Source organism: Electrophorus electricus, chromosome 8, assembly GCF_013358815.1.
Source record: "Electrophorus electricus isolate fEleEle1 chromosome 8, fEleEle1.pri, whole genome shotgun sequence".
NCBI lineage: Eukaryota > Metazoa > Chordata > Actinopteri > Gymnotiformes > Gymnotidae > Electrophorus > Electrophorus electricus.
The window spans coordinates 6,266,856-6,291,228 of NC_049542.1; the positions used below are offsets into that span (position 1 = coordinate 6,266,856).

General features: G+C 40.5%; 1 protein-coding gene across 1 annotated transcript; it reads left to right on the forward strand.

Moving 5' to 3' along the window:
- The first annotated feature begins 8,244 nt into the window (after window positions 1-8,244).
- gabrr1 (gamma-aminobutyric acid type A receptor subunit rho1) lies at window positions 8,245-24,370 on the forward strand. Its single transcript, XM_027029929.2, has 10 exons — window positions 8,245-8,651; window positions 14,006-14,056; window positions 14,261-14,367; window positions 17,270-17,337; window positions 18,159-18,382; window positions 20,332-20,414; window positions 20,790-20,930; window positions 21,692-21,844; window positions 22,652-22,848; window positions 23,338-24,370. The coding sequence occupies exons 1-10, from the start codon at window positions 8,548-8,550 to the stop codon at window positions 23,650-23,652; spliced, it is 1,443 nt and encodes a 480-aa protein (XP_026885730.2). The 5' UTR covers window positions 8,245-8,547; the 3' UTR covers window positions 23,653-24,370.
- The last annotated feature ends 3 nt before the right edge of the window (window positions 24,371-24,373 follow it).

Here is a 24,373-nt window from a genome sequence, read left to right on the forward strand (position 1 = left end):
GCTCATGTATGCTGGGAGGTCTGCGCTGGGTTCCCTGGTGTAATCATCACTGTTTCTCTTTACCACTGTCCTTCACCACCACAGCAAATCCCACATCTCATAACTTGGAGTCTGTCTGACCTACACTGACCTTGAGATTGTGTGACTGATCTCCTGGATGATAACCCCCAACTCACCCTGCCACCATGCCCTACCCCCTACCGGCCCAACCTCTGAAGTGTGAGTGCTTATGATCTCTCATAAACGGTCACCCACAGACCAGAATTACAGTGTTGTCCACTCGTGGGGTTGGACAGCTGTGAAGCTGTGAAGCACTAGAGGAATGGAGACATTAACTGGAGGCATCGGATGGACCTACTACCTTCATTTGGAATACCACTATATTGGTGGTAGTAGACCATTTGTAAACCTTTGCTAGAGCCTTCCAAACTGTTTAATGGACAGAACTCCTGTTTAATCATGATTTTTGTTTATTCAGCATCCCCTAGGACATCATGTCAGACAGGAGTCGGCAGTTCACCTCTAGGGGCTGGAAAGCTTTTCTTCCAGGCATCATCTACAGTCCTATGTGAAGGTGGAGAGAATCAGATAGGAGATTGCTAGGCTAATCAGAACTTACTGTCATGGCCTGAAGGACCAGTGTGCATGGTTTTCACCCTCAGCAGATTAAGCACAAAATTCCCTGTGTAATATATCCACTTGGCTCACACCTTTCCAATGCCCAATTTCTATCCTCCTTGGATCCTGAGGAACCCACTCATGCCTGATGCTTCTTAAGTGGAACATCATGGTTTGTGCATAGTGTAAGTGCATGGGAATCAATGCATGCCAACCTTGAAGCAACAGCATGGTGCCAAAAAAACAAAGTGGCTCGCCATCAGACTTCTTGCTTACCAACCTGGAGGTCAAGTCTGACTTTTTACCTGACGTCTTAAATTCCACCCACAGTGCCAGACTTTGAGCTCTCATTTTGTAGTGCAATTGTTCCAGTCCACTGGATAAACTGACCCCCTGGTCAGAACCACTTGCTTCTTTGAGTGTGGATGGATTACACTTCTAGGCATCAGCATTGATTCCTGTATTTCAACAGTATTCTAGTTCAGTGGTATCTTGGACTCTCACCTACTGTACTGGCTAGGATACATTCTATGAGTAAATGACAAAGCACTTTTGTAAGTCACTCTGGTTGTGAGTGCCTGCTAAATGCCATAAATGTAAATGTAAAAATAAATGTAAATGTAAATGGATGACTCTCCTGTCTATGCAGTTCGCACTGTCCTACCAATTCATTTTCAACTACATTTCTGAACCTTTGTTTCCTGTGTACTATACCTAAACTCTGCCTGTTTTTTGTCTTAAGTGTTTTTCCAGCTTTTAAATATTTGAATTGTTGTTGGGTTCTGCCTTTGGATTGTCCTTCACCTATTAAACTCTGCTCCTGCATCTGTACCTCCCATTCTCTGGTCATTACTCATGCTAGAAGTAGTGCTATACCTAGTCACATACAGCTCCCTCAACAAGTGACTCCTTTAGCTTTCTGCTGATGTATCTAAAGATATAAGTGAAGCAAAGCCTCAACAGTGTATTCTTAACAAAAGGTGGCATGCATACACTTTGCAAGAGTCATAATGATATGCTATAATTTCTACATGTATGTTGTGATGTTTATAAAACTATCTGAAATTAGTTAATACATGGCCTTTACTGACATAGTGATGCAACACTTATTAACATTAAAAATGATTTGTAGATTGATAATAATTTGTTAACCTCTACATCCATGTATTTTAATATGGTGTCATTATTTTATGATCATGGAAAATATTGCAAGCATTGTGCTCTCCTGCAATTTATATTTAGTGAATAGTGTTCTGTACATTAAGACTAACATTAAAGTGTTAAACATGAGTATTTCACATTGCTACTTTATTTATTGCCACATGTTGCTAACACAAAAACAAGGATTTAGTCAGTGTCAGTTACAGCATGTCCCATCATATTTGTCATGGTCTACATCCCAGTCATAATAAATCTGACATGGTCCAATAATTTGTTATATCTTTCGGATGAATGCTTCGGATACATTAATGTAATTTTTGCCTAAGATATTGCTCAATTGACTATAGCTTGTTTAGAGTATGATCAAAAATAAAGGGAAATCTATTGTCAAAACTGTATAATATCCACATATGTACCTGCTTTACAGGAAACCCTTTACTACTTATTGCCCATACCAGTTCTGTTCTTCAATCCACAGTTGGTTAGTGCAGATTAAGCGCTAACGAAAGAACATGAGCAGGAATAGAGGTTTATGTATACAGCCATGCTGTCTCAGTATGAAGTATGCCAATCTTTCGTCCACCAAATCCTAATTAAATCCGTAGCTAGAGAGCGAGATGAAGCGCGCAAGAGCAGGAAAGAGAGAGAGAGAGAGAGAGAGAGAGAGAGAGAGAGAGAGAGAGAGGGAGAGAGAGAGAGAGAGAGAGAGAGAGAGAGAGAAAGAGAGAAAGAGAGAGAGAGAGAGAGAGAGAGAGAGAGAGATTGGTTTGTTGTTTAAAACAGGAAGAAAAAATGGGAGTTCCTGCTTTTTTCTCCCTCTACTAGCTGCCCCTGGATTGGGATGTATAATTCCTAATCTCCAAGACCAGTCCCGAGGCACTGCCTTGGTTTGCCACTGTTGTGCCAAAGAGCTTTGGATAAATAATAGTGGGTTTCCAAAATAAATGATGAAGGGGAATCTCCAAGGGGGAAGACAGCTGGTGACTCCAGTATCAGCCGAGGGTGGGTGTTCTCTTTGCACGGCAACGATGACTTGTGTCAGATAATGTTTCAATTACACAAGTCTTCATGCAGACAAGTGCAATTATTTTGCAAAGAGCAATGCTTTCTGCAAAAGTTAAAATCCCTGTCTAGAGATTTTGTGTTGTTGGAATTATGCAAAAAAATGCAAGAATAACAGGAGTGTATAACTAGTAGTATAACACTACACTATAACAGGAGTATAACACTGGTAGACTTAAATATCAATACTTTCCCTATCTGTATCTATCATTAATAGATATATCATATAATTCCACTAAAAGCCTTTGGCTTCAGATTAGCCAATTGGAGTTCATATCTATTATTTTACAAAAGTCTTCCGCTATTTAAATCTTGACTTGATTTGAAAAATTTGTGTTGTTTTTTCAGTCAAATGCCGCCATCTAGCGGTAGTAATTTAATGTTGGCGCAGAAGTACAACTGAACTATGAGCTGTTGCTCACGCGAAACACCTGGTGGTGCAATGACACTAAAAAATGTCTTTCCGCCTCGAGAACGTAATAGACAGAAACATTCAGGTTTCGTACTTAGTATGGTGTCTTTCAGTCATTTCTGAAATTAATATAAATATAACCGTAATTTGTTCAGTATAAACATTTTAGTGCGTGCAGTTATACTAGCGGAGATTTCAGGACCACGGACAATCTGTGTGTGTTGGTTGGGGGGGTCAGTTGGGAACAGCTGGGGCCGGTCAACCCTTAGTGCCATCACTCACAAGGTGAACTGTTGCACATACAGGCTAAACATACCAGCATTAACAACTCTGTACAGTCCACAAGCATGACAAACACGATAAATTCATTCATACGTTTATCTTATAAACCGCTTTATCCAATTAAGGGTGGCAGGAGGCTGGAGCATTCAAACATGATACATTTCGCCAAAAAATATTCCACTGATTTATGTGCATATTATTCCCTTATGAGCGTTTAAGGGAGTGCTGTCATTTATTGCATGCCATTGTAAAAATACTGATGTGCTTAGCAACAGGGATTCATTTGCATAGTGTTAACTGGTCTTGGCATACCAAAGAGCACAGAATGAGCTAATCTTTTGGCACTGGCTTCAAATAATTTTAAGGCCACTTACACAAAAATCAAAAGCTAAGTTTACTGTTCTGCAGGTATGATATTTTTCAATTTTATTTCATAAGTGCAAGTCACCTGGCTGCCATTATAGAACAGCTCAAATACTAACCAAAAACCCATTCCCTTGATAATAAGTAAAACAAGAAATAGGTTGCTTGCCATAGGCAACCCACATCAACAGCTGGCCTGAAGATGTCACATGGTCTGCTGCTAGCTCAGAGCTCAGGACCCAGGGAGAGACAGTAGCCACTTGATCTGTTACACTTTTGGATCCGAGAGCCCGAGATTGTTTGACTTTGTATATGAATTACTTGATTTTAGGATGGTTTGGGTTACTTGATTTTAGGATGGTTTGGGTCGAGAGCCCAATGCTGAAGGGACAGGGCCTGCATACAGAATTCCACTCTAACAGCATTTCCCAAGGCTTTGATAAAGGCCTTAGACACTCAAATTAAGAATGAGGAATCATTCGCGCATCATAGACTAAGAGAGTGTACCCACAGACTATAAACTGGATTTAGTGTGGTGTTTATTAATCCACAGACCATGAATGCTTATAAATTGTTACAAAATCCTCTTATTTACTTATTTACATTAGAGCATTTGTTTACTGAACCTTTAAAATGGTATACAAAGCACTGTCTGTGGAACAATGAACATGTGCTGTTTTAATTTATGTTAGTGTGGAAGTCACGTATATTTAGCACTAGTGACAAAGGGATTCACTTACAGCTAAACAATAAATATGATACTCACTTGCAATAGCAGTGCACTTGCGTCCGACCTCGACACATGCTGCAGTTATTTTAGAAGTAAATGCATTCTCAGTGTCACAGTCATGGCACCAGATATGACATCACTTTGTACTTGCAGCTGACACTCCACATAGGATTGTGTCTGTGTTCAGTGGGATGAGGAGCGCTACAAAGGATCTGGCAAATGGTTAAAGCCAGCTAATACACACCCTTCACCTCCACACACACACACACACACACACACACACACACACACACACACACACACACACACACACACACACACACAAACTCTCTCTCACACACACACACAGACACACACACGTGTGCACACCAGTACATGGAGACGTGCACATCCACTCACACACACTCACTCACTCTCACACACACACACACACACACAAGTGCACACAAATACATGCACACACACTTGATCAAACAAAAAATATACAAGCCTGCAGATTAAAGAATCGTGTGAAAACCATGAGGGAAGTCAATATGCCATGGGGAATTAAGCCTTTTTCATGATTCCTTTCTGAAGAAGCACACAGAAATGAAGCAAGTGAAAAATCAGGAGAGATTATCAGTTTGAAGTTACACATTTATGGTATGGCTCAGAGTCTTCTATATTGCTCCAGTGTTACATTATATCACTCCACTATTACATCAAATAAATAAATATACAAAAATGGTGTTGTTCATAATGTGTTTATAATTTCAATACAAAACTACAGTCACCCCAACAAAAATATCTCTATATCTCACAAAATACATAAATATACATAAATTCATATATAGTGGCCTGTTCAACCCTGTCCCCAATAATAATTGGTTATTATCTATATTACATTTTATATTCTTGTTTGCAATACATTTGGGATAAAAACACTTGGAATGTCTTATCCATCCCTGGCAGTCTTCTACAGATATATCATGGCATCCAGCACTCATAGCAACAAGGAGGGACATTTGAGTATGTAGATGGTGGTCATACACCTTCCACATCCATAAGGAAAATAATTCCTCTCTGGGGTTCACAAATGGAGAGTGTAGTGGGTAGTCATTCGATTATAGCCTGCAAATTACCTCCTGACTACCATGGAGAGGTGTAATTAATGCTGGGCGATAAAGCAATCTTGAAACAGGATCGCAATAAAATGTATGTGGATAATGATGATACGCATTTGACATTTTTATTCGATAAGTATAGATTTAACAGTCTGTCAAAGCAGAAATAAATGTGACAACAGCCAGTCAGTCAGTTTTGAGTTGCACCTCAAAACACACACCTGTTTCCTGCAGTAAAGCATTGTCTGAATAAAGTTCTGAAAACTAGGAAAAAAATAAGTGGACCCAGCTAGTGGCATGAAAGTGAAAGTGAAATCATGATTTTCTCCAAAGCTGATGAAAGTGTTGCCAAAAAAGTTACCAAGATATCAGTTATATTGAAGTGGCTTGGATATCTGAAAAGCAGTGAAGCACAGAATAAGATTACCTGCAAAATAACCTATCATTGTTCGGTGCAAACCATGATGGGGAAAACAAAACATTTTTTACAAAGCGACCACACCCACAGTGTGAAATTGCGGCCCATGTTATACTGTCCACGTTAGGTGCGCTTAATGTACCAAAGCAACAATAAAACGTGTCGTCTTTTGTGGCCATTAACCCATATGAAAATCAATTTAAAAGAAGCAATGGCATAACAAGCACAATTTCAGTGATACGACATGCACACCCGTAGCATAATGACAATGTTAACAGTGTTTACATTTTGCACTTTTTACACAGATTTCTAACTTTAAAACATCTGAGCGATGTAAAACAAGTACATAATTTATATTACTTTATTTTGTTAAAATAAAGTATAAGGCAGATAAAGCATGTTTGCTCAGTTACATTTTTACATCATATTATTCTATTTGTTCACTGATAAACCATACTCAGACATTAGCAGGATGTTCTTCATGCTGGCAGTATTACTAAATTATATATCATGTTACATATCGATATTGATCAATATGGGGGGAAACAAATATCATGATCATATTTTTTTCCATATTGCCCAGCTCTAGGAGGAATGCTACATTTTTCCAAACAATTACAAATGTTGAGACCTTCTCTCTCATCTGAGTTCTGTCTTCTGCTGCCACAAGTCTTCCACAGAGGTACATCCATTAATGACGATACAGAATGATAAGCCTCTCCACAGTCTCTCTGTGGAGTCCTCAGCACACCTTGTGATGTTGCCATACCTCTGACCAGGAACACTGCTTGTTGCGCTTTTCCCATTTATATGCCAGGTTGAAATCAGACTCATTAAGAAATATAAATATGTGAGGTGTCCGTCCATTTTCAAATTCCACGATTCTTTGAGATACAAACAATATATATGTTAGATACAATACATTAGTCATGTATACTACGTATCTAAAATAGCTATTGTGCTCTGTCTGGTTTTATTCAGTGACAGCACTGTGTTGTAAAGGTGTCTTACCTAGTTATCGATACCTGACTTCTTATCGATACCTGACTTCTCTGACATACTCATTTGATGTTAGTTCAGGACTTCAGAAATAGTCAGACTTATAGATTGTACATTTGCAAACTCTGTACTGTCTGCTAATACTCTGTCCTGAATTTCTCTGATTTGGACAGTGTTGTCAGTGGTGACCAAATCAACAACTGCAGTTTTTTATTTAGCAATGAAAATTTGAGTTACTGAAAGTTACTGAACAAGCCACAGTTTAATCCACTTAGATCAGTGTACTGTAAACTGTGTGAAGAGTTTAGTCCACTTAGATCAGTGTAATATAAACTGTGTGAAGACTTTTAAACAAGCTAACATGAAACTGAGAAGTTTATGTAACTGACTGTAAAAAAAAAAAGTAAATAAAAAAATTGTAATTAAAAAAAGCCCCAAAACATAAACAACTCAAACTCCTAAGGTAATTATTTTTAAAACCCATACACACATTACACTACCCACTGAATTTTACTGAGATGGCAAAAAAAAACTATTTCCAGAACTATTCCTACCTTTAAAAGTTCACAGTCAAACGTTAACAGCGCCTGTAGGCAGATCAGTGTCCTCGCTGACTTAAACACCATTAATAGTCCAGTTTATGTATCATCGGAAGAGTACTGGAATGTGAAGACTTGCTGATCCTTTTGGGTGTTACGGAATGGTCAATATCATCATACATTTTCTCTTAGCATCCTACTTCTAAGGCGTTATTCATTTTTTAACTTCACCTTCTCAAGGAAATGTTTTCAGCGTTCACTGTTATCATGGCAAACGACACTTATTAAATACTTTTAAAATATTTATATTCCTACTTCGTTTCACTTGATGCTCAAGTGTTGCACTTTGACTACATTTGATAGGCTACATAGCTTCACAGTCTATTTCAAAGTACTCTAAATCAATTGGGGTTGAAGAGTAAAAACTTATCTGATGGGCAGTAGCGTAATACTGCGTAACGTTATGCTAAAGAAAGATGACAGGGGTCCGCCGGTGACGACAAACGTCCGTACGACGCATCTCACCTTGTAACTTGCGTAAACGCATCCACTTCACGCCTCAGAGAGGAGAGACCACGCCACAATATCCGCTTTTTTTGAGGACAGTTCATGCCGCCATCACCGTCTGACGTTCGGATTTATAGGTTTAGCCGAAATAGCTTCCACTGTGTAGAGATCAAACACCACTGAACTCTCTCTACGTGCGTGTGAATTAACGTGCTTGTGTTTGGAATAGTGCACTGATCGGCGGCTCCTTGGCATTATGTCGGGGAACCGTGAAGTCTGAAGTGGCGTGCGAGTTCATTAGTAGTACAGTTGGACTTTTGGACAGTTAATCCCTGCAGGTTGATGTGGGCACCATGCACGCGGATGTCCTCGTCTTGTTCTGCGTGTGGTTCCTCGGCGCGTGTGGCAGTTCATCTCGGCCCAGGGGACAGATGCTTCAGACCTACAGCCAAGTCAGGTACGCTAGCACTGCGTCGAGTCCACATATTTCTATGCCCTATGGGACAGTCGCTTTAAGTTTAAGTTTAAGATAGACCCTCTGTGCGTATTAAGCAGGCTGTGGAGTGATACCTGAAGGCGAAGGTTCACATGACCACGGCACTGATTAGTGAGTGAGTCAGAGAGAGAAGAAGTGTTACCAGTCAGACATGGTGCAATGTGTTGACCTAATTTATCCAGCACTGTTCCGCGTTTACATATCACAAGATGCATGGACGCGTTGCGAACAGAAAACACCCATATGGTCTATATCAGTAGCCATAAATCTAACAATAAATATATATCTAAAGTGAAAAACATAAATAAATATAGATAGATAGATAGATAGATAGATAGAATCAATCGAACAAGCAAAAACGAGACACTTAACAGTTGTCTCACTCCATCTCCCAGAGCGCTTTTACGCGCATTGTGAAGGCTCCTCAGATGGCAGCGAAATCACTCAGCCAAATAGCTGTGAAATGAAGGAAAATGTGCAAAACCCGTATACCCATAGTTGTGAGATCTTTATGTACATTTTTTATTACTCTCTATTATAACGGGGTGCAGTGTCCGCTACATCTAAACCATTAGGTCTGGTGTGAATGTAGTCTTTTCCGCTTTTTGCCTTAAATGTGACTTTTACTTATTTTGGTATGTAGTTTTCTTCTTCCGTCTATAAACCGGACCAAATCAAATTAGAATAACGTGTAAGTGAAAGTCTATGATCTGAAGTCATAAACCAGTGCTGGCAGCCGCACAATGTCACTGTATATTGTAATGCACATTGCCTTCAAAATTCGTAGTACTATCTTTATTGAAGACTTTTGTATTATTTATTGGGGTTTTTTTTGTTCAGTGACTTTGTTGTGTCTATCCAGACAGATTTATTTTCCCAAATAATTTCCTCAAACAATTTACTCAAATTTCCTCCAATAATTTCTTCACTACTTTAGACTTCAGTGCTGTATATACTGCTTGAAGTGGAATCCATTGGTTATCTCAACGCAAGGACGATGGTGTGTGATCTGGAGCCTGGATATCAAATGCCCCACTTTCTCTGATTATATAACTGTAATTCCACGAGTTAATTTCTAATTTGATTTATGTTACTGATTTATTTTACTGGCTGACTGCAACTGAGTTCTCTTAAATATGCTGTCTGTAATCTGCAGAAGGATCAGAACCTGCAGATGTATCATTTGCTAAATTTTAAGTACTGAGGAAACCTCAATTATACAGACACTGAGAAGCTGAAATGGAAATGCTTTGAACCTCCATGGGCCTAAACATCACAGTGTGTTAAATGAAGTGGTACAGAAAGTTTGAAAAGGAAGGTAGAAGAACTTTCAGGCATAATCTTTTTTTCATATATAAAAATAACTTGCAGTGCGGAGGTGAAAAATTCAGTCAGGATTCTGGTTTGAATGCCAGCTGTGTCACACGCCCACCCTAGCCTCAGGGTTCTATGAGACAACAGTTAAGCGTGCTCTTGTGAAGATGCCAGGGGTTCTTGCTTACCCACCACTGTACAAGGTCCTAGACAGTCAAGAGTCTGCAGTGTCACAGATATCGTGTGAGTAATTAGCATTCTCTTCAGAGACTGTGAAATATGAAACATGATATATGAAATTATGGATGTATCTGAGGAAGCACATGCTAATTAAACTCTGCCATCCCCAGCTGGTAATAGTGTCATGTGACAAGAGTAGACCTCTCGGGTCTCACACATTGGCTATGAGGCTCATGCAGTTTGCTCTGATCTCACAGTCTCATGCACAACTAATCAAATCTCACACATCACAAAAAGCTCTGCGGCAGTAGCTGACATAGTCCAGTTTATTGCTTTGACTGCCTTTGATTTGTTGATGTGGCGAGCGCAGATAAAAGCCGAAACCTGAAATGGTTTAGCCCCTTCCCCCGCGAAACCTAAAACCAATAAAATGTCCTGATGGCTAGATTAGCACTAACAAATAATTTAAGGGACCCCCCCCCCCCCCCCCGCCCCCACAAAACGTTTAAGGGTGACCACTCTGACCTTGAGAGGTAGGAAGTGGACAAAAAAATAATACATAAGACAAAAAAATAATACTGTTGTTCTACCTCATTGCTCTTTCGTATAAGATTAATTTATCTTGAAAGAGCACAGTCCCCACGCTTGACAGCTAATGTACCTCATGGTTTTCAGTGTTCATCTTCTTTGGACTTCACTCAGCCCAAAGTGGAAAGATAAGGGTGGTATTTAGCTTGTGCACTCTGAATCAAGTTGTCGATTGCAATACATTCTTTGGGTTCCTTCTTTGTTTTTTGTGAGTTTGTAAGGGTTATTTGTTATTTCTTATTGTGGATTTCTAATCAAGTCAGCTGGTTATAGTTCTTTTTCTTACTGTTTTTAATTTTGTCATTCTATAAAAAATGGCATTTCATGAGGTTAATCAATTCCGAGGTTTTAGATATTGTCTAAGTTACAAAGTAAACCCTGGAATGGTTCTACCTGGTGCCAAACTTCTATTAGACAATCATACATATTTGATGCCACATTGTCTTCCTATCACACTGTGTTTTACTAATAAAATTCATTAGGCAGTATGAGAAATCATGTGATGGGCAAGAGAAGCTATAATCTACAGGTCTGCCATTTCACTTTCCTTCATTAGTGTACCAAGGATTTGAACCCATAGTCTTCAGCTAAGAGGTACCTGACACATTTACCACAGCTTGTGCCAGAATTCTGGGATTCTCTGAATACTTTCTAGGTTTTGCTGAACACTGCCATGAATATCATCTATACCCATGTTGGAATGATTCTTAATGCTGTAGAGGATGTTAAGGAGCAATCCACATGACAGAGAGCTGAGAGAGTGTTCAAGGGCCTGTCATACTACAGTATACCACTTCTAAGAGACTGTTATGCTCTGATATACAGCTGTTAATAACTTGTCCACTTTTTAGGGCTGCTTCTATGATGTAAAGGAGATCATAGTAAGAAGCACAGCATTCTGGGGTCTGTTAAAAAGATGCGTATGTGTCAAAGCTGCCTAAACTGAGAAATTTTACTAGTAAAATGGACAACTTACTAGTCCCAGTTGATCTGTTGAGCTATGCTAAGGTTATGGTGTTGGATAAATATCAGCTTTTTTAGTAACACATTATACGCCTTATTTCTTGTTGGCAACCCACACATATTGCCCACAAATACACACGCGCGCACAAATATCCCTCTGTCAGGCATTATTACATGTGCAACTGGTTACATTGCTAGGTGGCACTGGTTTAAATTCTTTGGTGCCCTTGGTATGCAGCTGTGTGCGTGTCTGTCACTCTGGATCACGTCTCGTGGTCTGCAGAGGACCTCTCTTGTTGTCACTCTTTATTTCCACATGTGGCTTTGGCCATGATGTGCTGGGGTAAATACAACTCTAGAATGTAAAAGGGGGGAAAAAAAACAAAAACCTTCATATACTACCATCCCAAGAGATATGCATGTCAAAACTCTAACACAGTCCACAAAATTCTGTGCGGGGTGTAATGCTTCAGTTTATTTACAGAATTGCCAAATCTGGTGAGACTACAATTTTGATTTAATTTAACTGAAAAACATTTTATCACTGCTTTCATCTACCAGGTCTTAGTGGTGTTTGGTCATCTTTTTGTTTGCAACAAATGTCTGGGAATAAGTTTTAGCTTCATTATGTACCACTTTCAAAGATGTTTCTGAACAATAATATATTTCAGGGACTTCCTTTGTTGCTTTAGAAGAAACAATTCTGGTCTGCATTGTTTGGTGTTTTGCAATTTTAGGCACACAAGTGTTAGAAGTGAGTAGTTTATATTTATGTTTGGTTCCTACCTTATCCTTATGTCACAGATGAATACAGATGAGGTCACAGAATATAGATGAGGTCAGTGATATATCAAATTATATGTGACCAAGCATTTTGCTCTTAGAGTGCTCAGTGTCCTTTCCTAGCTATGCATATTTATAACAGTGATGTAGGAAATGCAGGCTTTTTCGTGACAGCACAAGCCCGCATGCACTCCACTGCCACTGAGAATAGATATCAACATATTCAGACATAACACAAGTTTGTGGACAGCAAATTGGTCTAGTGCCAGGAACCAGTGACTAAAGCAGTCAAGATGACCATATTCTATTTTTGCATAATACCACTGTCATGTTTAGATGACATTTTTGTTCAACATACTTTGGTTTTTGGTGGAAGAAAAATATCACAAAAGGTTATAGGTCTCACCCATAAATTGTATAGCATAAAGTAAAATAGAAACTCCAATTATCTTTAATCAACTATGACCTTTAAAGGGTAATGGATTTTTATTCCACAGATAAACATTAATTGTGGGTGTCATTTTATTTCTTATATTTCTTATGAGACTGATACTTGTTTTACTGATTGAAAAAATGATTGCATGTTTAACTCAAACAAGCAGGTAAACTGGTAAACCTAAAATCTTTAATTAAATTTCAAATAGAAAGTTAACAGACTGTTCAATTAACTCCAGATATTTTAAGTTTTTTAAGTTTAAAGAACAAATGATGCTTGTAGATACAAGGTTGGTTCATACAGTCCACTTTGAGCAGATCAAAACTTTCGAATGAAAGTGCACAGCACGCATGTGTTCAGAGTTTGTACAGAAACTGGGAACTTGTTAATGAAATGCACAGTACACACACAATATTAGCATAAAATGAACTCTGTACACCAGCCTGGATAATCAAAAAGCAATTCAGGACACTGCATGTGTGATGTAAAAGACCAATAAACCACTGAAACATGAAAGGTTGGACTGAAAGGTAATACAAGTACTACAAGTATCGGATTACCTCATTTACGTTACTGCAGATCCATCCCCATAATGTTGAAAGTGAAGAAAGGATTACATTTTATTTATTTCAGTGTATCTGTATGGAGGGTCATATCAAAATTCCAGATTAAGGAATATTTATAGCGAAAGGGATTAATATGTCAAAAAACAATGAAATAAAGTAAAATGGCAGAATGTCACATGCCTCCAGAGAATCGCATGGGCTGAGCTAAGTCAGCTAGAAATAATGGATCTGCCTGCTACCATAGAGAGAGAGAGAGGAGGCTTTAGTCCAGGCTTTCAGTGTAACAGACTGTCAGGTCCACTTACAGTAATGGGACAAAACAGACCCTTTGCACAAATTTGGTAGAAAACAAAACAAAAAAAGCAAAACAAAATAATAATAATAATAATAATAATAATGTCAAGTAATCTCAAAATTACTGGGAGATTCTGAGAAACTGTTCTTCTTAGCTTAGTTGCAGTGATCTAATGATGGACTCCTTCCAGATCCCGAAGAGACACAACGAGAACAGACGGGGGAGGCCACAAATCTGGAAGGTAATTAAATACCTCATTACCTCTTACTCAAAGGCCCAAATTTACTGGGTGTAGATTTACATACTTCTCATTCTAAGCAAGTGAAAAAAGGATATTAAATGGTCAATGGGGTTTTGTTGTTGGTTATAGTTGCTGCTGCAGTTTGGATTTGATTCTGCATTACTGTTTGGTTTTTATTTGTGCATTACAACCTCTGTCCTGAAGTCCCGTTCTGAAGAGGAGTCCTGACATCACAAAGTCCTCGGTTACCAAGTCAGAGCAGCTCCTAAGAATAGAGAACCACGACTTCACTATGAGGCCTGGATTCGGAGGTAGGTCTGGAGTCCTGGCTTCATCATCCGGCAACCTGTCTGACGGGCGAATAGCACTGAGGAGGTAGAGCACTGCAGCGCTTACCCTTGGCAGTTGATGCGTGAGAGATACACAGCTGTGTAAAAGTCACCAATGCATTATTGCCGTACATTTACATGCTTGTCTCACCTCCTGCTGGCTATTTTGGAGGTGCGTCACGAAAACACAAGCAGGTGTGTTGAACCACCGGGTGATGCTACACTGACAGCAGTTCGTAAATAGATACAGTGGCTGGCTACAGGTGTAGTGGAGGAAGCGCATGCTAGCCTTCACCCTCCCACATGGTGATGCTGTGTGATGGGGCAGAGTTAGCTAGCCACTGGGGGTATTGGAGACTACTAACACTAGGAGAAAACTGGTAAAATAATTTTTAAAAGTTCACCTATCCACAGGAAGTGTGTGGAGAGATGTCAAATCCTATGACACAAACATACCTGGTCAACTATCCAGTTAACCATCCAGTTTTAACATCATATGTTAAATTTCTTTTTAAATTCTGGGAACATGAAATTAGAGATTTAAAAATTTTTTTTTAACAAATTCCAGGCGCACAGACATCTTCAGACACCATCATTTCAAACACCTTCATCCATGCCCAATTTTTTAATTTTATCTGTGTATCCATACAAAGTCCTGAAAATTACAAGAAAACCTGAAACATCAATGATAATCCACTCCTCCATTTTGTCACATTACCAGTTTCAGTTTGTGGCTTGACCTGACATCACAAAATGCACCGTGCGATGCTGATTGGCTGCCGCCCAGTGAAACTCACTTCTCATTTGCATAAAGTTGAGAAAGGCGACTGCTGAGCATGTACTGTTGGGGAGGGACACCATTTTTAGCACATAATTTATGTTGGCATGGCAGGGACATGAGTGGATGTAGCGCTAGGTGTGGGTGTTAACTGCTGAGTGGAGAGAGAAAACAATCAAAAATATGTAAACAAAAGCAGCATGTGTTTAGAAACCGAGCACTGAGGAAGGACTAGAGGATGGCCAACACAAGCCAAGCATGAGGACAGGTATGGCTGTAGACTTTACCTGCTCAAGTGCCCTGGTGCAAATGTACCCAGCTAGAAATGATGGCGAGTGTATATACTGCTGCAACTGGGAGTACAAGCATTCAGCTTTGTAAAAGGTTAAAAAAAAAAAAAATGTATACATTGGTCACACACTCCAACTCGTTTCCCTAGAATGTTAACCCATCCTGGCAAATATATCAGACTCAGTTAGTGTAACCATTAGTGTTCACACACAATGCTCAGATTCTAAAGACACTTGGCAGACACAGCTAGGTAAACAGCGAGTCTCATAGTGGGCGTTCAGTGATGAAAAAACCCATCAGTTTTTATCCTGAATGGTAGGATTCCAGCCTGCAGGGCAGGTGTGATTAACTATGGACAAATGGCAGCCAATTGCAGCCCAGTTCTTTACAAACGTGTCTCGCTAATCTTCAGGGTCCTTATGTCGAAAGCTGGATTGCTGGAAGGATGCAAATATGGAGGTCCAGAGTGTAAACAGGAAAACCAGTGTGAACAGAAAATATGAAATACACTTCAGATTCTTTTAGAGGAGATCCCACTAAAAAAGGTAGCATGCGTATAAAGAGTATTTGGATGTCTTTGTCAACTCTCCCAAATTACAGTTTTAATTTTCAAAATTAGATTATAAAACATGTAAAATAGTAGTGCTCTGATATACAGTATAATCTACTAATCATTAGAATGCTCTTTTTTTTAACCCTCTTATATATTACTCTTATATTTTCCACCATTTTAGTCATAACCAGTTTCCCAGTGTGGCATCTTAGGTCTTCCCCCCCCCCCCCCAGTCATATACACATCAGTGGCTACTCTGATGCAATATATAACGATTCACGGCTGGGATTGTGCTTTGAAACTGTTCGCCTCCACCCTTTTGCTGTTTGTAGTTTTTACTGTCATGATCTATCTGGGTGTGCGATGTCTTCTGCCCCACTGAGTGCACTTTAACATTTCACTAGGAGGAACTCGTGTCATTGACTGTCAAATGTGTGACTCCTCTGTACAGAAGCATGGCACTTCCTTTCTTTGTACTCAAACTGTTTGGATTTGCTGGGGTAGGCGCAATGTGTGCAGCATGGGATTATGGGACGCTTCTCATACCGTTCTGGATTATGGTGACTGATGTTTGCATCAAAATCCTCAGTCACTTACGTCCATATTGCTCTGCCCCGCCTCAACTCAGAAGAGCAGTGCGGATGAGTGTTGCCTGTCGGATATCAGGCTGGTGTTTCTGAAGGGCACCTCTGCTGAGTTTCGCCCTTTGCTGATAACACACCTTGTGTTCTGTGGAATACAGAGTCAAGCGTAATAGAGCTGCATTAAGAGTGTGATGGCATGCAAAAACCCTCGCAGTGAAGTCCATAAGCCTAATTCACCATGACACAACATCCTGCGCAGTTCATACGGCAGGAGCCACTGGGCATTCAGCAGGGCGATTTATCATGGCCACTGCATGGCTGCTCAGGAGCGCTGTGACCTAATTGCGTCCCTGTGCGCCAGAGATGTGCTGAGAACTCATAGGGCAAATAGAATTGCATAAATAATGGAGATTTCCAAATCCACCCCTCTGCTGAATCCATCCACCTGGACTCTGGACTTGAAGCATGCTGTTTTGATATATTAACATATGCAAACCTTTTTTTAATGAGAAAAAGTGATAACTTTAGAGAGAGAATTTTTTTAAAACAAACAAACTTGATCATAAAAACATCACTGGCGTAATTTAAAAAGGAATGAATGCTTTCATTCAGGGTTTTTTTTTTTTATTATTCTTATGGTAATAAATTGCAGAAATCATACTTTTCCATTCATTTCAGGCCCAGCTATACCTGTGGGTGTGGATGTCCAAGTGGAGAGCCTGGATACCATTTCTGAAGTGGACATGGTAACAGAATCTATTCTCTCTCTTTCCTTATTTATTTATTGAGAGAGTCCCCTTCTAAGAATAGTGAAAGAATAGCACTTTTGCTATCAGCAAATTGAATTTTAGAGCTTTGCTGAGTCTTTTATGGTCAGCCCCAGGTGGTATAATGATTCAGGGCAGGACCCTGGCTCAGTGTAGGAGAACGTCAGAAAGAGCATGGTCATTGACTGCCCTCAGGGCCCTGTTTATTTAGTACAGGAGAACAAAAGGTTAATAAGGAGGCTCATATTAAACAATTAATATCACCTGTCTCGGTATACTTGCCTACACCCTTCTCCATGGCAGCCAAAATTATGCTATCAAATGATGAGCCTGGATACCCATCACAAACCATGTTATTAGAATGCCTGATAGGTGTGCACTTAGATCTCAGGGGCACTGCTGGCATAGTACTTTTAAGTGGTGATGAACCACTCTCAGCCCAGAAGTGACACTAACGTGTAAAAACGCCCAGCAGCACTGCTGTGCCTGACACGGTCGTACAAACTTGACTCCCAAAACCACTCCACTATCATGGCAGTGTTAATGCTGCGCTGTGAATGTCTTCCTGTCTGATTCATTTGAGTCAGCAGTGATCCTGTTGTGAGAAACTGACCATGATAAATAGTGTAGAGGATGGCTGACAAACTCTGCTTGCCAGCAGTTAGGCTGCAGTCTTAGGTTTAGCCTACAAGAAATTCAATCAGTGAGGCATACCTGTGGCCAGTAAGATTAGATGCATGGTGGGTGTTGCTATGGTAGCAGATAGCTGGTGTAGTGTAATGGCAGGTGTTGTGTCCCAGGACTTCACCATGACCCTGTACCTGAGGCACTACTGGAAGGACGAGCGGCTCTCTTTCCCCAGCAGCACCAACAAGAGCATGACCTTTGACAGCCGCCTGGTGAAGAAGATCTGGGTGCCCGACATGTTCTTCGTCCACTCCAAGCGCTCCTTCATCCATGATACGACCACTGACAACGTCATGCTCAGGGTCTACCCCGATGGGAAAGTTCTGTACAGCGTCAGGTGAGCTGGACTCGAAAGTGCTCCCTCTGCTGAGGATATGCTAAAGTGCAGGTGCCAGTCCTGCGCTGAACTCAAGTATGGCACTTGTGTTAAATTGTCAGTCATAGCTAAACTAAGGGGGGGGGGGGGGGTTGGTTGGGGTAGCAGAAGCAAAAGTTATTTTAAGCAAATAATACAGTTGCTTGAGAAACCACTCAGGACTTCACTCTGACTACTGGTTCAAGACCTGCCTGGAATAATGTTCTGCTGTTGGCCAGAATAATGTTTCTGGAAACGAACAGGGAGTGTGTTTTTTAAAGCCTGGCTTTCTTTTGTTGTGGATTCTGGCATTGTCTGGTGGTATGTGCATCCCAACCCCCTTTGAAAGTGTGTCAGTAATGATCAGAGTGCTGAAATCAGAGACTATAATCCTAGCACTCTTTTTTTTCACACAGAAGCATGTTTTTTTCAAGTGCTTGGGTTGGCGGTGGATTCAATGCGCCCCCTTGTGGTGGTTACACACTACTAAGCAAAAAACATTACGAACAACATTGGTGCTCTTTAGAAATGTCTTTCAATATGCACAAGTAACTATGATATATTATAAAAAGCGTACAGTGTTTCTTTGGGGCAGATTTAGTGATTTTGGGGCCATAGGTGAAACACCCCCCTTGCCTTAGTCACTAGATGGTTTTTCCTGCAGTTTTACCATCATCTGTCTACACTCGTGATGTGTCATTCTGGCTCTTTTAAGTGAACAATGGGAGCAGTGAAGAGCAGAGGTTTCATTGTTGTTGTTGTTGTTGTTGTTGTTGTTTTCATTTTTGTTTTTGCTTGTTTGTTTTTTGAAGTGAAACTGTCAAGTAACCCCCTTGCTTAAAGCCTCAAATGAAACTTAAGACATTTAGACATCGAAAGAGACGTGTTGTAATCTGAACTTTAGCACTAGCATTATGTACAGTGTGCAGTGTCTGTGTGGCAGTACTCTATTCTGAATGAAAACTACTAGCTAATCTCAGGCCAAATGTGACAAATGTCTTTCCTTCCTCCTTGTGCATTTCACTGTACTACTCAGATGTTTTTATATATGGCAACACAGAAAAGCACTTTCATCACATCCTATGCACACTGTAGCAATCATTTATTTGCTTACACGGAGCAGACCTTTAAAACAAGATTATGGGTGGTGCTGCAATAAAAATACTAAACATAATTGCTACAGTACAAGCTTTAAAAAATATTCAGATCTGTTTAAGAATAGGTTAACATCAGCACATAATCTCATTGTGTTTGTCCCTGGGCTCATGGGGACCTTAGGAGACTGCCTTGTCTCATTTAATGTAAGTAATATTTGAGTCCTTATTACACACACAGCATTACACTAAGCACCCCTGCAGAGCCCATATCAATGAAATCTCTGCCATACAAGCAAGGATTGAAGGGTGAAATGCAGTGCCATCTCCCCTAATCCTGCTTCTCTTCTGAGCTCGGATTATGGGCATATGGAGGAGGAGCCATGCCAGTGAGCGTTTGGGCCAGATGCCAAGCTGCCTCATTGCTGGATGGTGAATCTTTGGCACATGATGCAATATGTGTGCCCTGTCTGCTCACAGTAAACATGTTTGCTTTTATATATCTAGCCTGTGCTGAGGACTCATGAGCTGCAAGGACAGCCGCGGTGGACTGTGTTCACTGAGACGCATGTTGTACTACTCTAACGCATGACAAAGTGCTTGCTAAAGAGCTTCTAAATTCAACAGATATGCGTAGGAGTAAATTATGTATTTCTTACCACCTTCGCCTGACAAGAGTTAAAGCTGTCAGAGAAAGCTGTGTCTGTTTTTTGTCCTGGTGGGAGCTTGCCATTTTCACTTTCTTTTCTGAGGTCCATTGGGAAAAAAAAAAAAATCATAGCTCAGTTTTCTAATGTGTGTGTGTGTGCCTGCCTGCCTGTGTGTGTATGTTCTCAGGGTCACCGTGACAGCTATGTGTAACATGGACCTTAGCCACTTCCCTCTTGATACTCAGACATGCTCACTGGAGATCGAGAGCTGTGAGTCACAGATAAATCCTCACCAGCTACTAGTTATTACATCAGTTAATACATCATTACTCCAAACCAACCAACTAATGAAGCACCTTGCTAATTAACTAATTGGTCTAACTACTTCAGTGATGTTTCCAAAGTATGGTCATTAGTTTGAAAAAAACAAACAAATCAGAGCTGTCTTTTCTTCCAAAGTGTCAGGTCTTTGTAAACCCACAACTGAGTGAAACTCAAATTTCACACACCTATACTCAATTTACTGTAATTAAACAGGCTTGCATGTATTGTATTGTCAATTTAACACCGTAATGTTAACCATTTGTAATTGTTCAAGAAGAATTAAATTTTGAGGTTTTTGACCAACTGTGAGCCACTCCACAGATGCCTACACTGATGATGATCTGATGCTGTACTGGAAGAAAGGGAACGACTCACTGAAGACGGACGACAAGATCTCGCTCTCACAGTTCCTCATTCAGGAGTTTCACACCACCACCAAACTGGCCTTCTACAGCAGTACAGGTTTGGTTTCCTCCGTCTATAAAACACAGTGACACGTCACCAGCAGCATCTCATGCAGTACAGTATCATTAATAAATATGGTGCAACTCTGCAGCGTAAAGTTTCTCTAGGAAAGGAGTTAATCGTATCTGCTGTGACGGAATGCTGTGGAAGGCTAAATTTGTCTTAAAAGGTTTCTCTAAAAATGCTAATCTCAACAGCTGACTGCTATGTAGAGTTGAAGGTGTTATGGTAAACAACAAGATCAGAATTAACCAGCTCAAACAGTTAACCAAATTGTCCTGGATAGTTAGCGACTTTACAATAATGAGCAAGTCATTGACATTGACATTCATCCCACAAGATCATTATATATAAAATGCATCACATCAGTAAATATTGTCTATATAGGAAATGTAATTGTGTGTTTGGTCAAGTCTCTTTAGTCCTCTAATCTGTGATTATTATGTACTTATGAAGTTCAACCTTTACCAATATGTACTAACATATGTACTTTGCCTTTTTCACGGTGAGACTGTCCTCATTTTTATATAATATTCTACGATTTGCTAAAAATCAACATGCTCCAGATGGTTAAAGGTGTGCTCTTTATACACTGGTTAATGCACATTGCTTAAGTTTCAATCGTTTAAATCCTAATACAGGACAATACTAACTTAACTCAGTCACTTCATATTTTAAGTGATTTTGTTATGTTTCTTTTTTTTTACTTTATACACTGGTTAATGCACATTTCTGTTTGGCTGCTTGCTGTCCTCCAGGCTGGTACAACCGTCTCTACATCAACTTCACCCTGCGGCGACACATCTTCTTCTTCCTCCTGCAGACCTACTTCCCCGCCACGCTCATGGTCATGCTGTCCTGGGTCTCCTTCTGGATCGACCGCCGCGCCGTCCCCGCCAGGGTCCCTCTCGGTGAGTCACACCGTTCTCCACAAGCAGTTGCAATATTGCGCTTTTGGTCCTGGAGGATCTAGGAGTTGCTGGGTTTGTGGGACCTTCTGTACCGCATCGTCTGCTGTGACACTGTGCTGCACTTTTCGTGACTTTCATTATCTAAAAGCTTTCCTTTGATATTTTAGTAATGGCTGGATGTGAGCATCATGCTTCTGTGCAGTGCAGGCTTCAGGCTGCCACACGTTGCATTCCACACACTTTCCTCTTTCTGCATATAAAGCTTTCTGTCATAAGTGCATAAGACTCTCTCCCAGAACTGTACAGGCCTATATATATATATATACACAAGATCATGGACCATACACAAGAAATGGACCAAACTCAGAATTGCATAATATTAAATCTCAACAGCAAAAGATGGAGAATTTAACACCCAGACATGTGTTTGAAATTTATATTAAAACATTTCAATCTTTTCATGATTTTATTTTTCCCTGTTTCTAGCATTTGCCCCTATTAGTTCATTGCAGGATGAGCGGTGATAAGAAAATGATGGCACATTTATTTAGTTCTTGTTCGTTTTCTGATCAATGCGTTGTTGTATGTGCATATTGGCTATTTATCATTTTCTGCTTTACTAGCATTGATACCTACTTAGTCCGTATGTTGAGAGACAAAAGCTACAGACACTAGATACAAACAGCAGATGATTCAGACTCTGGATAGCTCTCTTATGCATAAATGCATAAATGCATAGAGGCACGCAGCTTCATTATCTCTTTGCTGTGCATCTATCAAGCGTTTGCGATGCTGCCGTCTCCACAGGCATCACCACCGTTCTCACCATGTCAACCATCATCACCGGGGTGAACGCCTCCATGCCTCGCGTGTCCTACATCAAGGCTGTGGACATCTACCTGTGGGTCAGCTTCGTCTTCGTCTTCCTCTCCGTCCTGGAGTATGCGGCGGTGAACTACCTGTCCACCTTGCATGACCGCAAGGAGAGGAACCTCAGAGAGCAGGTGAGCTGAGGGCCACGGGGCCCCAGCTGGCTCAGGGACCAACTACATTGCGGTGCATTATTTGTTTGAAACTCTCATCACCTCAGAGGGTACTAAAATAAGGCCTGAGATGTGTATATTTGGAGGCCACTTCTATAGTCACATAGTGTGCATGGTCCACATGGTTGATGGTTTACATGGTTAATTTACTGTAAATCTGTGGGAATAGCTTGGACTTTATAAATAGTATTTATTAGAATTTATTTGAATTTATTTGAACCTACCCTGTGACTTGTTTTGGAACCATTGTCGCTAGCAGAGACAGCCGTCATGCAGTAGAATGGTTATTGCATAAATATGAATGAATTTCTGAATACAGCAACTGTTTTAATGTTTTTTTAATGAGGACATGTTCCCTGGCAGCTGATCATTTCACTCTTAAATTCTACTCTTAAGTACTCTTTTGTGAGCACTGTAGGCATGCAGTAAGACCCTTACCTATCCCAGCAGCCGCAGTGCACGTGTGTGGTGACTCACTCGGGTCAGGCAATGATGAGCAGCACCTACAGCGAGATGGATGCCATGACGACCAGCCACTATGGCACGCCGGAGCGCAATGGGGAGAAGCATGAGCGTATCCTGGTGCAGCTGGCAATGGACAGCGAGCGGAATGCCCATGTTGGTGCTGGCGCTGGTGGCAACGGCGGCAGCCGTGCCTATCGTAGCATCTGGATTGACACGCATGCCATAGACAAGTACTCGCGGGTCATCTTCCCAATTGCATACATGATCTTCAATATCATATACTGGTCGATCTACTCCTAACAGCTGCCGATGCTACTGGGGGTAGTGGGCAAGGATGCTCTGGAACTTCTGGAGGTCTTGGTGTTTGGTAAGGGTGGCTCTGATGAAGGACTGAGTGTTTTTCCCATGATGGGCCTGATCTGAGCAACCTTAGCAGGGGACCCAGAGACCTGCTGTGCAATTTTTCACTGTCAGGTTACACAGTGAAAATAAAGGATGTGGAGTTTTGCATTCCCCATTCTGAAAGTTGCACGTGGGACAGATGAGTGTATAGTTATCTTCTTTTAGTTGTAGACTGTCTTCACATTGCAATGCAGCAGGAGACCACTATTCAGGTGTTTGCAATGCAGAGCTATTCTACTTTGTGTTTAAGCAATTGTAAATCTGTACATTTGTGCAAGGCATTCTGTGTAGAGTCAATAGAAACGTACTATTGTGCAAAAACTGAGGAGGAGCTTAGTCTGTTTGAGAGGGTTTTATCGTGAGTCCATGTTCATGCAGCTCTCAAGACAGAGGTGTAACCAAAGCTAATCCCAGTTTAGTCTGCTTGTGATTTTGCCCCATCGCAGTCACCATCCACAGAAACAGCATAGTATGAGAAAACTAATCTGTTGTGGAAAAGTGGAGAAATATGTTTCAGTACTTGTTGAATTATTTGTTGCAACATTTGATGTGTTGTGAAGATGTCCATAAACTCTTAGGTAAAGGCTTACGACCCGTCATGTGTGCAATCATAAGCCCT

Bases quoted from the DNA above. Each gene is read 5' to 3' on its own strand.
- gabrr1 (XM_027029929.2), top strand. From the start codon at position 8,548: ATGCACGCGGATGTCCTCGTCTTGTTCTGCGTGTGGTTCCTCGGCGCG. The intron at 8,652-14,005 runs GTACGCTAGCAC...GACTCCTTCCAG, and splicing joins CAGACCTACAGCCAAGTCAG to ATCCCGAAGAGACACAACGA. The intron at 20,415-20,789 runs GTGAGTCACAGA...GCCACTCCACAG, and splicing joins CTCACTGGAGATCGAGAGCT to ATGCCTACACTGATGATGAT.